Raw genomic sequence first — 16,238 nt, 5'->3', positions numbered from 1 at the left:
GTGCTGTTGGGCCTCCCACAGCCTGACTGGGCAGTGGTCACACAGCACCTGTGCTTGGCTGCAGCGGTGCCTGCCGCTGTTCTCTGGGCCTCCTCTTCTGTCTGGAGAGGCAGCTCAGCGCAGACTCACCATTCCTCGGGGCAGCAGCGACCGGGGGCAGCCTGCCAGACTGAGTGGGATACTTGGTTTTCAGGTCCTCCTTGAACAAGGGCTGGGAGAGCAGATGGCGCAGCTCCTTCAGGACCTTCATCTGCTTTTGTCGCCGACACTCTTCTTGCTGGTCTGCTTTTCCTCCCTTATACATCTCTCCTTCCAGCTCAATCTCGAGGGCAGCCGCTGCCTGCTCAATCCAAGAATTGTGCAGACAAGCCTGGAAGTTCTGGTACTCAGCCTTCTCGATTTGTTGAGCTAGGCGGATTCGCTCCTTGACTACATCCATGTACTTTGTCTGCACAGGGAAGAGTGGGATATCCTCATCTTTCTTGAGGGTCCTGTAAATCTTCTTAAAGTTGACTACACCCTCAGGCCCCATCAGCATCAGGCTGAGGCTTTCACTGGTGGCACGAGCAGTTTGACCACTTCAGTGGATGTAAATCTCTGTGGTGTGAGGGACCTGGTAATGGATGACATGTTGGACTTTAGGAATATCCAGACCTCGAGCTGCCACATCTGTTGCCAAGAGAACACAATCTTCCAGCTGGGCAAACTGCTCCTGGTTTCTGAGCCTCTGCTTCTCGTGCATGCAGGCATGGAGAGTCAATGGCATGATATTCAGGACTTTGAGGAGTCCCGACAGGCGTTTGATGCAGGAGATGCTGTTGGCAAACACTAAGCTGCGGCCTGGGTACTGCATTAGGAAGTAGTACAGGTAGAAGTCTTTCTCGTCTGTCTCACAATGGATCTTTCTGTCAGCGTCTCCACTGTGCCCTCATTCCTTGTGAGATCAGTGACTTTAGGCTTGCCTCTCATGCCAGTCTTCTGGATGAGGAGGTCAAGTTTGGCAGTTTTGTCCATTTTTTTTAACATGCTTCTTATGAAGCAGTTGAGCAGGAGCTTGATGTACCAGGGTCAGTGTAGCAGAAAAAACAAGTGTCTGTCTCTTTGGGTTGTACTGGGAATCATTGAGCATCTCTAGCAGCTGTGAGAGCTCAGCAAAATGACCTTTCTCAACCATCAGGTCCAGTTCATCTACTACCAGGGACCTGAGCTGCTGAAGGTTGCTTAAATGAGAGTGCTTTTCTTTAACAAGCTCCCACAGCTGTCCTGGCGTGGCAATCACAATCTCAGGATGGCAGTTCAACATCCTCTCCTGTTTCTGTGTGGACATCCCACCAACCAAAATAGTAGTTTTAATTCCTGTAAACTTGGCCACAGCATCAATATGCTGTTTGACCTGGACGGCCAGCTCTCATGTGGGAGTCAGAACCAGCCCAAGCAGGGGACGCTTTGGATGTGTTTTATAGGTAGCAATATTGTCATCTAACTCCTGTTTTAACTCACCAGTCAGTTCTCCATCAAGCATTTCTTCCTCAGCTTCAATCTGTTTGGGGACAGGTTCCTCTTCTATCAGAGAAGAAGGCCCTTCACCAGCAGCAGCAGCATCACAGAGCAGGCTCTGGTCTGAGATGGAGGCATGGGTCTTGGCTCTGGCCTTCAACTCAGAATCACTGGGGAGTGCTACAGTCTCAACTCCAGCCTCACTGGGCAGCACTGCAGACTCACTTCCGGCCTTGCTTGGTGATTCAGTCTCAGCTCCAGCCTCTGTCTGGGTCTCTCCAGATGGCACTCCAGCGTTACTTGGGATGGGCAAAGGCTTCTTCTGCCATTGCAGCACTGCATGCATCACTGGGATGGCAAAGGCAAGAGTTTTCCCACTTCCTGTCTTAGCAGCCCCCAGGATGTCCAGCCTGTCATGGATGGCAGGCACCAAGGTCAGGGCTTGGATAGGTGTGGGTGCAGAGAAGCCTAGAAAGCTGAGTGCTCGGAGAACTGGCTTAGGTACAAATAAGTCCTTCCAGGCTGACACATCTGCTTTCTGGTCATGCACTTCAGGCATCCATGTCTTAGCTTTTTTGGGCACCTTAGGGGCAGTGCTTTGGGAAGGCTCTAATTTTTTCTTTCCCCTTGTTTTTCTTCTTTTTTGGAACAGTTTGTACCAGGGTTTCTGATGCTACTTTCCCTTCCTCTGGACCAGGACAAACAGTGTCATCTCCATGGGGCTCTGGCTCAGGATCTTTGACCTCAAACTCTTTCTGGGTAGAGGTTTCTTCAGTAACTAGTACCACATCTTTATTCTTCTTCAATTTGATCTTTTTCTTTGTCTTTCTTCCTCCTCTTCTGAAACTGTTTGTGCCTTTCTCTTCTTGGGATCCTCTTTGAAGAGACTGGAGGAATTCTTGGCAGGGGAGACCAACCGGTAATCTGTCAGTTCTTCAAAGCACACCAAGTCATCCATCTGTCCATCTGCAAACATATTTGGGTCAATCTGCACCTGCTTCCATTTTCCCACAACTTTAATGCCCTTTGTCTGAAATTGACCACGATGTGGTGGCTTTTGCCTCGGTTTTGTCTCCTTCAACTTCATGGTTGCACTTCCAGTTCTTGCCAGCCTACGCTTGGGACCCGGCCTCCCTCTCCCGACCTAGGGAACCCGGCAAAGCCCACCCGAGGTGTCACTGCACAGCCCTATCTGGTACCCTGCACTCATTTTAATAAAGAGGACTGATGTCCAGCAGAAGCCAGCGAGGGCTTTTAAAGGTGACTCTGTTTTCTCCATTTCTAACAATCTACAGATGACCGTTCAGGAAATCTGATATTTAGCAACAAGCCAGCGCTGATTCAGTACTTACCATTTCCTAGCACTGTGCTTGGCTCTTCACTCAGCTTATTTTTTTTCTAAAAATTTTAATATTTGCATACATAACTTTATATAAATTTTTAGAATATTTTTACCATACATGGTGATTTTCTGATTTCCTTTTACCTAGGGCTCCTTTACTTCACCATCACCACCATCCCTCAGATGTGACCTTTCAGACTTCTCTGTTCACTTCTCCTACAGCTGTGTCTGCTTTTTAAAACATTGAAGAGCTGCATTCTAAAACTATAATCTATTATTCTTCCATAGTAGGGGTAATCCAGAAAAATCTCTAAAAATCACTCTAAGGAAACATTCTTTGTTGTAAAAATAGAGAAGAAAAAGACTTGAGATAGAACTTTTGATTTCAAGTCCATAGAAAGTAGATAATTCATAGTCTCTAATGCACGTGAAAGGGGCTAAAGTTGTGACAGGGTACTAAGATGACTGGGAGGGGCATACTGAAGACTGGACCCAGGGCTTTTGCACTGGGCTGTGTTCCCAACCCCTTTTACATGTCTTTCTTTCTTTTTATTGTGATAAAGGGTCTTGGTAAGTCACTAAGTTGCCCATGCTGCCTCAGCCTTCCAGAGCCCTTGGATCACAGGTGTGTGACACCACACCCAGGTGAAATGAAAATCTTTGAGTGAGGAATGTGGAAATCAGTTAGGACCCTCACACATACCAAGGGTATGACAGGGTGGGGAAGGAGCCAAGCATGCCTATAACCCCAGCATTTAGGAGGCCGAGGCAGGAGGATCGCTGAGAGTTTGAGGCCAGCCTTGGCTACATAGTGAGTTCAAGGCCAGCCTGAACTACATAGCAAGACCCCTGTCTTTAAAACAAAGCAAAATAGATACCTCAGATTATGCAGGAACTCATAGACTTTAACCTTATAAAATTTCAGTCCAACAAAAACAGAGGAGAAGGACTCATCTTAGGTTTAGATGAACACAATTCGGTGTCACTTGGGAGCTTTAAGTTCTTGCTATATTTTTTTGTTTTAAGTGGGAAGCTGTGTAGGAACTCTTAGGATATGAAGAGAGGATCAAATAAAGAAAAAACAAAAATTACCCCAAGATGACACGTGCTTTTTAAGCCCCTTGAGGATCTGTAATTCCTTTGATATTTTAAGGTATACTTCAAGTCCCTCTTTGGTCATTTCCATTTGTTGATGTCATCAGATGTTGATCTGATTCATCATAAACTCTGTCAAATGAAAATTCAGAAAACATTATGACCAAGGGTAATTTGTTGTAGGCCATGGTGGTAAACACATATAATCCCAGCTACTCAGGAGGCTGAGACAAGAAAATGACAAGTTCGAGGCCAGGCTGGACAACTTAGCAAGACCTTGTCTCAAAATAAAAGAGTTAAAGGGCTGACTGTAGGTCAGTAATAGAGTGTGTGCCTGGCACGCATGTTGCCACTGTTGCCTGGACAAAGGGAGAGAGAGAGAGAGAGAGAGAGAGAGAGAGAGAGAGAGAAAGAGAGAGAGAGGGACTTCATTGTAGTGGGAAATAGGTTAGCGCTGCAACATGCAAGACAGAGTTGAAGTGTGTGTTACAGAGTTTTCAGAGCCTAATGAAATGACTGGAACTTCATGGGCACATAGCGTGTGTTGGTTGAAAAAGTAGATGAGCAGATAGTAAGTCACTTTTAGATATTTGATGAACTTGTACAATTCTATCAGTTCATACCAAAGAATCAGATGGAGTCTAGACCTGGCCAGTCTTTCCCTCTTAGTAATCTCCAAAACTGATCATGATTCCCATATGGGCATTAATGCATCTCGCAAGGCTACAGAAAGTCACGGGCTTTCTCTGCCTCAAATCTGAGACAATCAGAATAGCAGAAAAAAACAGTGTAGGAAGAGGCAGAATACTTGGTTTTAGTTTCAGCTTTGCTTTTCACTATCTGATGAATGTGAACAAGTTGGTTACTCTCCAGAAGCTTCAGTTGCTTATCAGTAGATGTGGACAGTAACATTTCACCTCTCCAGGAATGTGGGGGAATAAATGAGATAATCAGAAATGTAACGTACAAACTCGAGATTGTTGGTGTTGCATAAGGCATGCTGGGCCCACACACAACCCACGGGTGCCTCTTCTGAGGTAACAGCAGGTGTTCCTTTAGGAGCAGCCTAACACGGTCTTTTCCACACTATAAACTCTCAATGAAGACTGACAGATTAACTGATTTTTTTGAACATGTACTTTCTTACCAGCAATTCTGGTTTCTCTTTTTGGTTCTAGCATTTTATTTACTTATCTGATCATGTATTTTTATTGGACACCTTTATACAAATACATACTGGTAACAAATAAAAACATTTTGAAGATTCTGAAACCTTTCATTCCCTTTTTTAATAGACTCTACTCGTTTCCCGAAGGGCTATGAGGTGAATGGGCGTATCACTATGTGTCGAAGGAAACATTTGACAGCCTCATACATAGTCACAGGTAAGACTCAGAAGCTAATTTTTTTTTTTTTAACCGACTGCGGGTTTTTATTCAGTCTGTGAAGAACAGTTTAAAATGAAATGTTAGTACACTCAACATCAGCTTTTCGTTTGACATGCTCTGTTATTACAAAAATCAGAAGTCATTACAGTATTTGCACAGTGTAACCACTAGTTGCTAAATAAAAGCTAATTTCTATAAAACCATATACTTAATGCTGTTTTATTTAGAAATTAAAAGTTCTTTCAGCTAACTGGATATATATGTATGTATGTATATGTATATGTATATATTTTAAAGCAGAAAACCCCAGAAACAAAAACAAGAAAAAAAGTCAAAATAGTTAAATATTTTGACATCACAGTTTCTACAAATACTAACTTCTGCTACTATAAAGGAAACCGTTATCTGTGGTAAAAGTCCTCGGCAGGGAGGAAGCCAGCTCCCTTCGGGTGCAGAGCTCGCGCGCTCCTGCGCCTCCTGCGCCGCGCGGGTCGCCGCTTCCCTCCCACTGGGCGCGCGCCGAGCCTCAGCCGACGTTTTCACCCGGCAGGCGGCACTGCCGACCGGCCTCGGGTCGGGCTGTTCTTCCAGGTCGCCTTTCGCGAGCGGCAAGGCACAGTCCAGACCCAGGGTCGGGTGGGCGCTGCGTGGATGGGAGCCCGCCCGGCCGCCCGGTTTGTTAACGTCGCCCCGCTTGGTACTGGGCGGAGCTTGTGGCAGAGACCCTCTCCAACTGGACCCGCGCAACAGCTTCTTACCAAAAACGGAGGGAGCCGCCTGCTGCGCGAGAGGAGGGACCCGAGTTCGATCCCCGGTACCAAAAAACAAAACGGAGAAATTGGAATGCCAGTGATGAATACTATGTAAATGTCTTGGTTTTTCTACAATTTATAGACGTCTTCCAGCCGGGTGTGGTTGTAAGCTCCTGTAAGCCCAGCACTCTGGAAGGTTGGGTGGGCAGGAGGGTTGTAAATGAAAGCACAATATGGGCAACGTGGTGACTTAGCAAGACTGTCTCGAAATAAAACAGGAAACTGCAAAAAAGGCCACCGTACAGCTGAGCTCTGCAGCCAACAGGTGACTAAGAAGACTGGCAAGCTAGGACAGTCAGGCCCCAATAGTATCCTAGCCTTTGGCTAACGGAATTCATCACAGTCAATTAGTTTAGCAGTGTCTGCCATGTGCCTGTCAATTCTGAGACTGACCTGTGTGCTCTCCAATCCTAGACTGCGCCTGTGCCTAGCGGGAAGCAACCCTCAGTTATTTTGACTGCTCATATGAAGGAGAGATGCACCACGGCACCTCAAGTCTCCTTATTCGCCTTTCCTAGCAATAAGTCTATCCTTGCAAAGCACTGATGCCTTTGGCAAACGGTTGGGGGTGCACAGATTTAAAACATGGTCTGTCTCTAACAAACTTGAAACTGGGAGTGAAGGCTGCCTGAGAATTGAGTTTAATTTACTGAGTGAAAGATGACAAGTATCCCCTAGTGACAAGATGAACAGGAGTCAGACTCTGAGTTTGTTCCCTCTGGGTTCGATTTAGAAAACTGGGTTTGCGATTCTGGAAAAGTATTTTTAACTATGGAATCTTGTGAAAGCAGGGTGTAATTAGATACTTTAATAACGGTTAGTCCTCCCGGAACAAATAAGCCTGGAGGATGGTTAAGTGACCCGTGCACTCCGGGCACAGTCTCGGAACACACGCTTGAACCCGCACCAAAGGCACAGGCCTCATCCTGACACCTGCCTCCTCTGCCGGGCTGCAGAAGCTAATTCTTGCTGCTGGTTGTTTGACATTCAAAATAACTTCTCCATTTTTATGCGTTATCCAAAGCTCCTGGGGCAGCTTCTCTCGTTTCTGAAGAGCTGAGCAAGGAAATGTACGTTGGTGTCCTAGCACAGCAGCTCTGGGCTTAGAAAGGAACAGAACTGGATTGCACATTTCAGAGAACTTGAGGAAATAGATAAGGCATAGTTCTCCAATACTCTTTTCTCCTGCTGAATATTAACCAACTTTTTTTTCCCCAGAAAAATCTATGTATTTACCTTCCATCCTATGGGCATTTGTCATTACATTCTACCAGTGCTGACTTACAGAAGCAGCTCGTTTCCTTTGTCCCGTCCTGGCGGGATGCTGGAGTATGGTGAGCACAAAGGTCCCCTGTACGGCACCAGGGTGGAAGCTGTTCATTCGGTTCTTGATGAGGGACGGGTCTGTGTCCTGGACTTAGAGCCTCAGGTGGGTCTGCAGTGGGGTAGTTTCCATTGGCCTCTGCAGTCCTGAGTGCGTCGTGCACATGCTATAGGCAAGAGCTGAAGCATTTATCTGTCACTCTTTTATCTAAGTCAGGTTGATACTTGGAGCATCAGTTGCTAACATTTTCTTTCAACTGGGGCTGAAGGCTTGCTTTTCAGACACAAAAAATGAACTGAGTGGTTGGCCATAGAGAAAAAGTAGGATCTTTCTTGAGTTGACCTTGATCGAAAACACATCAAAGTAGCTTCTTGGTTTGTGTTTTTGTTTTTGCAGTACCAGGGATCAAACTCAGGACCTTGTGCTTGTGAGGCAGGCACGGTGCCACTGAGCTAGATCCCCGGCCCCAAGGTAGCTTCTTGGGAGGGACCTAGGAATGGGCTCACAGAGGAGGTGAGCTTCCTATACTGTCACATCTGTGCTGCTTCCCAGACAGCCCGTGTGGAACCACCAGGGGCGAGCAAGTCTAGGTAAGGGGAAGAGTGTGCCGTGTGTAGGCCCAGTTTCTGTCATCCTCACATTTTCTTTCATCATTTAAAAATATACCATGTGTGCTATAGAGAATGAGAGAAAGAGGGCTTTTTCTTCATTGGGTCAAAGCCAGTGGTCAGTGCGAAGCTGGCAGTAGGGTCCAATATGAGGGACAGCAAAAGGAAATGAAAGAGAGGACAAAACAGCTGCTCCATCTGGAGTTTCTGTATTTGTCGTATGAGATCCTCCATCCGTAAGGAAGATTCTGTCGTGTATAGGACTTAATCAGCAAGTAAGATTTCAATAGCTAGTGATAACTAGAAAGAAGAGCCAGGATTTGAGCTTAATTTTCATTCTAGAAACCCATCTCTGTATTTTTAAAATTTTTTTTACAATTGAGCAATTTGCAGTATATGATACTATACTTTAGCTAAAAATAATTGCTAATTTCTGACCTTAGAAAGTTTGAGAACATTCATCATCAACTAAAGGAATTTGGAACTTCTGTTTTTAAACGTGCACTTAATTTTTCTATGTAGGATATTCAAGTGGCTCGAACCCGTGAACTGAAGCCCTATGTCATATTTATTTATTTATTTATTTATTTATTTTTTTGGTACCAGGGATTGAACTTGGGTCCTTCTGCTTTTGAGGCAGGCGGCGGAACCACTGAGCTAAATCCCCGGCCCCTTATATCATATTTATAAAGCCATCTAACATGAGTTGTATGAAACAATCTCGGAAAAATGCCAAGGTCATTACTGACTACTTTGTGGACATGAGCTCAAGGTAGATCAAGTTAAAGTCCCTGCATCGATTTCAGTGATGGTGAGGCCATGGAGGCTGGTTGGGCTGTGGGCAGAGGACCTTGACCTCAGTCCCTCTGGCCCCTTCTTTGCCCTTCTCCCTAGAAGCCGCTCAATAAAATGTTTCAGAAAAGTACACTGTCTTGTTTCCACAGGATCCCTACATTAAAATATGTCTGTTTGTTTATAATGAGTAATGTCTTTATGATTTACCCTTTTTACTGGACATCACTTATTGATTTAAAAATAAAGTTTAATAAATGCTATGATTTTTTTTTATTTTGGGGGAGGAGGTCTAACTTTAAAAAAAATTCTCAAGCCACAGTTTGCAAAACTAAACAGTAACTGGGTGTGTACAAGCCTATCCATCATTTAAAAATATACTATGTGTGCTTGTATATTTGAACAGATTATTTTTACTTGAACTTTTTTAGGGAGGATTATTTTTTGTTTGTTTTGAGATAAGGTCTCACTATGTAGTTCAGGCCTGCCTTGTACTACCTTGAACTCACTGTGCAGTTCAGGCTGGCCTCGAACTCGCAGTCATCCTCCTGCCTAACCCTCCCAAGTCTGAGGTTACAGGTGTGCAAACACTTATTTTTAAAAATGCTCTTATGAGTATATCTCATCTGTAGTATGAGGTATCTTGCAAAAATGTCTGTTAACAATGATGGTAATAATAGAGGAGCCAAACTAGGTTGGATTAATTCAGTGAACTTGTTCTAGAATAGGTGATTTTTTTTCTGGTTATTTTTCCCCATTAAATCCACTTTAGATATTTTGAGCCATACCATATGATTCACTAAAGGTGTATAAATCACAAGTGTGCAACTCAGTGGAGTTTAACACATGTACACACCCATGTCACCATCACTCAGATCAAGCTATTACAGCTTACTTACTTGTGTGTGTTGGGGAGAGGTGTTAAACGTGTAATATAAAAGCTACCTTCAAAACCATTTTAAGTGTACAGTTCAGTAATGTTCAGTAGTGAATTCACCTTGCAAAACAAATTAAAAATAAGACTTTCACAAATATTTTCACATCATCCTTGTGTAGGGGCGATTGCCATTGCTAATCTCCATAGTGTTCCACTTTTAGTACAGTATATGTGCTGCCAAAGCAAGCAGAAGTGTCTTTATATTGTCCTTCTTCATCTTTTCCTATTTTTATCTTCATGTTTTTCAATGACCATGAAAGTCTCCAGCTTGTGTTTGGAGCAGTGGAGTCTGTGGCCGTATTCTGAGTCCTTAGGGCTTTTGAAATTGTGTTCTCAATTTTTTTTTTTTTTTTTGGTACCGGAGATCGAACTTGGGTCCTTGTGTTTGCACAGCAGGTGGCGAAACCACTGAGCTAAATCCCTGGCCCACTGTGTTCTCATTTTTGTGGCAGTCTAAACAAATCAACAAAACTGTTTCAGCATCATGAGAATGATCATCTTGTAAAGGAGTAACACCACAGGATTTCAGGGCCTGCATTTGTATTTGCAATTAAAATTGTATTGGGAGCAAGTTAAAATGTTTCCATTGTCATGGACAAAAAGAAAATAACAGCACTGAATACGATGCATTAGCGACAAGTGAAGCCCAATGCTCTTCCCTGAATGAACATTTCACAACCATAGAAGTAGATAATATTCCAGCACTCCAGAGGCTGAGGCAGGACGATCACCACAGGTTCGAGGCCCAGCCTGAACATAACAAGACCCTATCAAAAAAAAAAAAGAAAAAAGAAATAAATAATACTATAGGTAAATAAAACCACCAGAAAGCAAAGGATAATTTAGATATAATTCAACAGAACTGTCACACCATCTTCGTGAAAACTGGCCATCTTGTGTTACAAAATGATGTCATTTCTATTAGATTAATGTTCATTTAAGGTTTTTTGTTTTGTTTTTTGTTTTTTGGGGTTTTTTTGGTGCCAGGGATCAAACTCGGGTCCTTCCACTTGCAAGGCAGGCAGCAGGACCACTGAGCTAAATCCCCGGCCTCTGTTCATTTAAGTTTTATGTAAACTAGTTTTTTATTTTTATGCTGGTTTGAAAGCTTCAAGTGTGTAGAAATGGGGTAAAATAACTGTCAGAAGTTGAGGGGAATAATTATCTACAAATTATTACTACATTTTGTAGTTTAGAATAGAGGACATTTGACTCATTGTTCTAGTAAGCAGCCCAACTGAAGGTGACGGTGTGACAGACTGTGTATTATTTCTTTGTCCCAGTAAGTCTGTGCTGTCCATATTTTTCTATTTTTCCAAAGGATGAAGACTTAGCGCAAGAGATGGAGACTCAGTTTGGGCAGGTTTTTGATCATGTGATTGTGAATGACAATTTGCAAGACGCATGTGCCCAGTTGTTGTCTGCCATACAGAAGGCTCAGGAAGAACCTCAGTGGGTACCAGCAAAATGGATTTCCTCTGATGTGGAGGCTTACTCAGGCCTCTAGTTTCAAATTGGGGTGTTAGCATTGTACCCTTGTTACAGAGATAACAGCTGACATCTAAACTGCAATATTTGACCCTAATTAAAATGTGTGCAACTTGTAAAGCACTGGTTTATGTTAGACCCAATGAAATAGAACCAACTGGAAACCAATGTAATAGTCCACACAGGAGTTTATTACCGGCCAGACCCGAGCAAAGTATCGGACTCGAGCCCCGACTCGGGGGAGACAAACAGGTTTTATACACTTTTGAGGCCAGCAGTTTCCAGGCCTCCCATTTGAGAAAACTAGCAAAACAAGCAAAATATACATAAGCGGAACGTCTTGAGGTTAGAACAATTCAAAGCCACAACTCAGGATAGTTCATTTTCTTCCTGTTATTTCTAAAGGGGCTTTCCAAGGGGTGGAGATTTCTAAACTTTCTCTTTCTGGGTTCATCTAAAGGACAGGCATGTGGGTCAGGCAACAATATGGAGTCTGTTATGCTAACTAAGGTCCTTCAGTTTATTAAATCATTCTTATTTGAAAAAACTATATGGTTATATATGGTATTATATGTATTGTATGGTTACATAAGCAAAAGGTTTTTTTCCTGTACCTTATATTAAGCAGTGGTAGGAATAAGTATAATGTTAACTCAGGCAATGAGAACCTTACATAGATTGCATATGGTCTTTGTAAGATTTAGGGGAAAAAGACCTTCCTAATAAAATAAGCAGTTTTTAACTTCAAAAACTGTATTTTACCTTATGAAATTTACTTTCACATGTAATTTCTTTTTACAAAAGCCTACTTGACCAACTCAGCAAGAAAGGTTAATATACACATTTCACATCTAAATCAAAACCTACAAAAAAAAAAAATTAAGCCGGGTATTTAGCTCAGTGGTGTTGCTGCCTGCCTCGAAAGCGCAAGATCCCAAGTTCGATCCCCGGTACCAAAAAAAAAAAAAAAAAAGTACAAAAACCCCCCTGCAGAACGGCAGTCATCACTTACAAATCATGTGACAAGGAAAAACTATGCTTCGGATCAGAGGTGTAACAATCATTAATATTCCTAAAGGCTAACATCCATATGTATGCCTCGATTAGGAACGACAGGAACAGTCTTGGAGACCTAGGATGCGGGCCTCCTGCGCTGGGGCTCGGTCGCTCTCGGGCCAAGGGTCTGTTCACCGCCTTCCTCAACGTTCACACAGTGCCTCCATCCCGTCCCTCTTCCGTAACTGTAAAGCCGAGTACACGATCCAAAAATACTTGTTCTTTTTCCCCTAAATTGAACAAATTACCTAAGGATAAAAAGTGAGCTGTTTTTAATGACACTTCCGTGAGCTCAGATCTGATTTTACGTCGTGACTTTGTGACTTTCACAGCTGCGGGACAGGGGCGAGCAAGCCAGCTCTGCAGCTGGGCCGAGGCCGCACGCGCAGCCCCGGGGAGGCAACAGCGTCTCCTAGCTTGGGCCGCGGAACCTCGCGCGAGTCCGCGTTGCCACGGCGACGCGTCGCGTCACAGCCCGGCGCGCCCGACGGGTTCCAGGCGCCAGCACAGCCCCTGGGGCTCACGGTTCGTGGAGGACAAAGCTCTTAGCTGCCCACAAGAGCACAGTCGGCCTGTGGATATGTGTATATCAAGGTTTTCTCCAACGTCCGGTCCTGCCTAACAACTCACAGCGAACACCTAGGAAACCATGGGGGAAACCGTGTTTGCAGCTGAGTATCTGCCGGAGTCACTGCACGTCGGCTCTGATCCCGAAGCCCTTTTCCCGCTGGCTAGTTCGGAGAAGTCAAACCAGGTCCCCGCACCCTGACGCCCTCCTGTCTTCCCCAGCAGGCCTTGGGCCCTGAGGCGCTGTGCGGCGCCGCCGGATGACGCACGCACCAGGCGCCACCGGCCCGGGGTGGGGTTCGCGGCGCAGCCTGATGACGCACGCACCAGCGCGCACAGCCGGGCCCGGGGGCGGTGTCCCGGCAGCCGGCGGCATGGGGAAGACGCAGGTGGTGAGCGAGCCTTAGGGGTTTTGAGCGATTAGGACTTTTGCCTTCGGTTGAGCCGTCCTTTTCTTGAGGGGCTTAGAGGTTGGGTTTGTGGATAGGTGAAACGTCACTGTTGCGGGACTTTGGAAACGCGTAGCTGAGTGGACGGGGTTGGAAATCGCGTCGTGGCATCCCTGGAACTGTAGCGCGTGCTCGTCGCCCTCTTCGGGTTGTTATTCTGACTGCTGGTTAACACTGACACCTGCCGTGCGTTTGTGTTCATCAGAGGAAGTGGCTTGCTAAATGGAACAAACTACAAGCCTATCTAAAATTTAAACCTTTTAAATCAGTGTCTGATGGGCCGGGGATTTAGCTCAGTGGCACCGCGCCTGCCTTGCAATCGCAAGGTCCTGAGTTCGATTCTCGGTAACCCCCCCCCCCCGCCCCAAGTGTCTTCTGCAAGCAGCATGAGGTACTTTGGATATTAAATTGGCTCCTAGGCATTCCTACTAGTAGTATTTCATTTTGTAAGATTCCAGAATTATGCTTAGAGTCTGTTCTCTGAACTGCAAACATGACTTTTCTTGCTCAGGTAAAGCAGCATATACTTAAAATCCATTTTTCACTTTGTTCAGAGTGAGCTTTTTTCAAAAACATGTTACCATGTGGTGTAAAACCTAAATTAGCTTCTCATTAAACTTACACAAAAGTCCAGATTCCTTCCCTAGGTCTGCAAGACCCTAACTGACCCAGCTCCTTCCCGCCTGACAGTGACCAGGTGCTGCAGTCCGCTGTCGCCTGGAGCTCTGGGACCTACTCCTCTCCAGGGCATTTGCTCCTCATGGTCTGAAACTTGGGCTTGTTTCTCAGTCAGGTCTCAGCTTAAAAATCTTAAGCAGATTTACTGCCTAAGTAAAGTAGCACTCCTCATTCGTTATCATGTATATATTTATTTTTATGTATGAATATTTTATCATATATTTAACGTTATCTTCTAATACATAACCAATAGAATGTAAGTTCATAAAAGCAGTGACCTCAGTTTTGTCCCTATTCCTAATGCTTACAACAGAGTTTGGCCTGTAGATAGAAATATAAGAAGGAAAGAATTGTATATGATATTTAGAAATGGTAGAACAAATTTAAGCTCATCCATCTGATTTATATCAGTATCTGGCAGGTTTCAGTGATGAATATCATTATCAAAAGATTTGAATATACATATCTGATCCATTACATTTTAGTCATATCTGAACAACAGGCTGTTGAAAGAATAATTTTGTGGTATTTGAGACACATATAGGTAAGATGTTCTAGATCTAAGCTTTTATTTAACAAGCAGTTTTCTCTTTTTCCCCCTAGTGTCCTCCACGAGCTCTTCCACCCATGCCAAGGTAAGCTTAATTTCTAGTAATTTCATCGTTGAGCTTTAGAAATATTAAATGAGTAAACCAGAAAAATTGACTAGGACCTTTGAAAAATAAGTAAACTAAAATGAGTAAACTGGAAAAATTAACTAGTAGCATTCAGAAAAATTTATTGAACAACAACAAAAATTCTTGAAACATGAGGCTAAATGTATAATTAAATGTTCTATTTAAGCGCCTAAATGTCAACATGATAGAATAATAGATCCATTTTGAATGTTTTAGCGTCTTCATTATCAGAATTCCAATTGTCTTTTGCTTGCTGGAATAGTTTCCTCAGTAAGCTGGGTTTAATCAATGATAGTAAGTGTTCTTTTTTTGGTACCGGGGATCAAACGCGGGACCTTGCCCTTGCGAGGCAGGCAGTAGACCCACTGAGCTAGATCCCTGGCCCGGCAATAAGTGTTCTTAACAGTAGGAAATATGTATATGTAGGTTCCAGAATGATTGGTTTATTTTATTAGTGCTGTTGGATAGCTTATTACTTATAAATAATAGACTAGCTTGTAAAGTAGCTGACATTCTTTGAAAGTTTTATTTTAAATTTGTAATGATTTAAATCAGTTTTCACTCAGACAAAATAGGTTTCTAATTAATAGTTTCCTTTTTTGTCTTTTCTTTGCTGATTAAATTTGTTTGGTGTTGTGTGAAGTGGTGTTAAAGGTGAGTTACTGTTAATGTAAAATTTTTGAAATAAAGTACTTAGCATTGAAAACAAGTTTGAAAGATGGCACAGTGGTGTGTTCCTGTACCACAGCTACCTGGGATGGTGAGACTGGAGGATCTTGACTCCAGTGTTCAAGGCCAGCCAGGGAAACCTAGTAAGACCTTGTCTCAGAACACCAAAAACCAAAAACAAACCCAAAAAACAAAAATAAGTTTGATTCCAGTTTTTTTCTTTGAAACTTGAATCTGAGCAGTGCTGTTTATAATACTACAATGTTTATGTGTTGTAATGGTCTCCCATGGCTGCCATCTTAATCACGGGATGATGTGTAACACTAGCTTGCCTTACCATTCCAGATACTCTTCATCCCTGAACAGAGTCACCCAGACCACCGACTGGTTTGTAGCTCAGTAATAGAAAGTATACCTTCATTTTTCTTTTTTCATTTTTGTTGTTGTTGTTTGCGACAGGGTCTTACTACAGAGTTCAGGCTGGCCTTGAACTCACTGTGTACCCCAAGCTGGCCTTAAACTCATGAATCCTCAGCCTCCAAAGTGCTGGGATTGCAGGCGTATACGTCCATGCCCAACTTTTTTTTTTTGCATTTTTCTAAATTATTCAGGATAGGTAAAGTTATGCAGCATTAACCATCCCAAAATCTCACTGACTTCATATCATGCAGGACTGTTACAAATAATCTCAGGGTTAGTTGCAAAGTCCACTAATGGTGCAGTGATGTAATGAGATCCAGGCTAATTCTGTCTTGTGGTTCTGCAAGCTTAACTTGGAATTCCTTCAGTTGCCACAGCAGCTAGCCTTTTCAATGTCTTGGCCTCAAATGACATGAATCACTTTTCCCGTGAAGTACTA

At 43.6% G+C, this 16,238-nt stretch overlaps 1 protein-coding gene and 1 pseudogene across 4 annotated transcripts in view; one reads left to right on the top strand and one right to left on the bottom strand.

The window, feature by feature from the left end:
- Tmem237 (transmembrane protein 237) overlaps positions 1 to 16,238 on the top strand; it is a 36,880-nt gene that overhangs the window by 3,021 nt on the left and 17,621 nt on the right. For all 4 annotated transcript variants that reach the window (XR_015447066.1, XM_087200407.1, XM_087200406.1 and 1 more), the window contains exons 2-4: positions 5,230 to 5,319; positions 14,637 to 14,668; positions 15,725 to 15,788. Coding sequence is in view for 3 of the 4 variants with exons in the window: in XM_087200407.1 (XP_087056533.1) it covers positions 5,230 to 5,319; positions 14,637 to 14,668; positions 15,725 to 15,788 (186 nt within the window). In the remaining variant the exon portion in view is untranslated. The remainder of the gene's footprint in view (positions 1 to 5,229; positions 5,320 to 14,636; positions 14,669 to 15,724; positions 15,789 to 16,238) is intronic.
- On the bottom strand, positions 38 to 2,602 carry LOC101713487 (ATP-dependent RNA helicase DDX24 pseudogene; annotated as a pseudogene).

The sequence above is a fragment of the Heterocephalus glaber genome, unplaced genomic scaffold, assembly GCF_053883595.1.
Source record: "Heterocephalus glaber isolate CG9 unplaced genomic scaffold, H.glaber_assembly_v1.0 deba00001743, whole genome shotgun sequence".
NCBI classification, from domain to species: Eukaryota; Metazoa; Chordata; class Mammalia; order Rodentia; family Bathyergidae; genus Heterocephalus; species Heterocephalus glaber.
The sequence above is the reverse complement of the archived record's forward strand: the minus strand, read 5'-3'. Positions and strand labels throughout refer to the sequence as shown.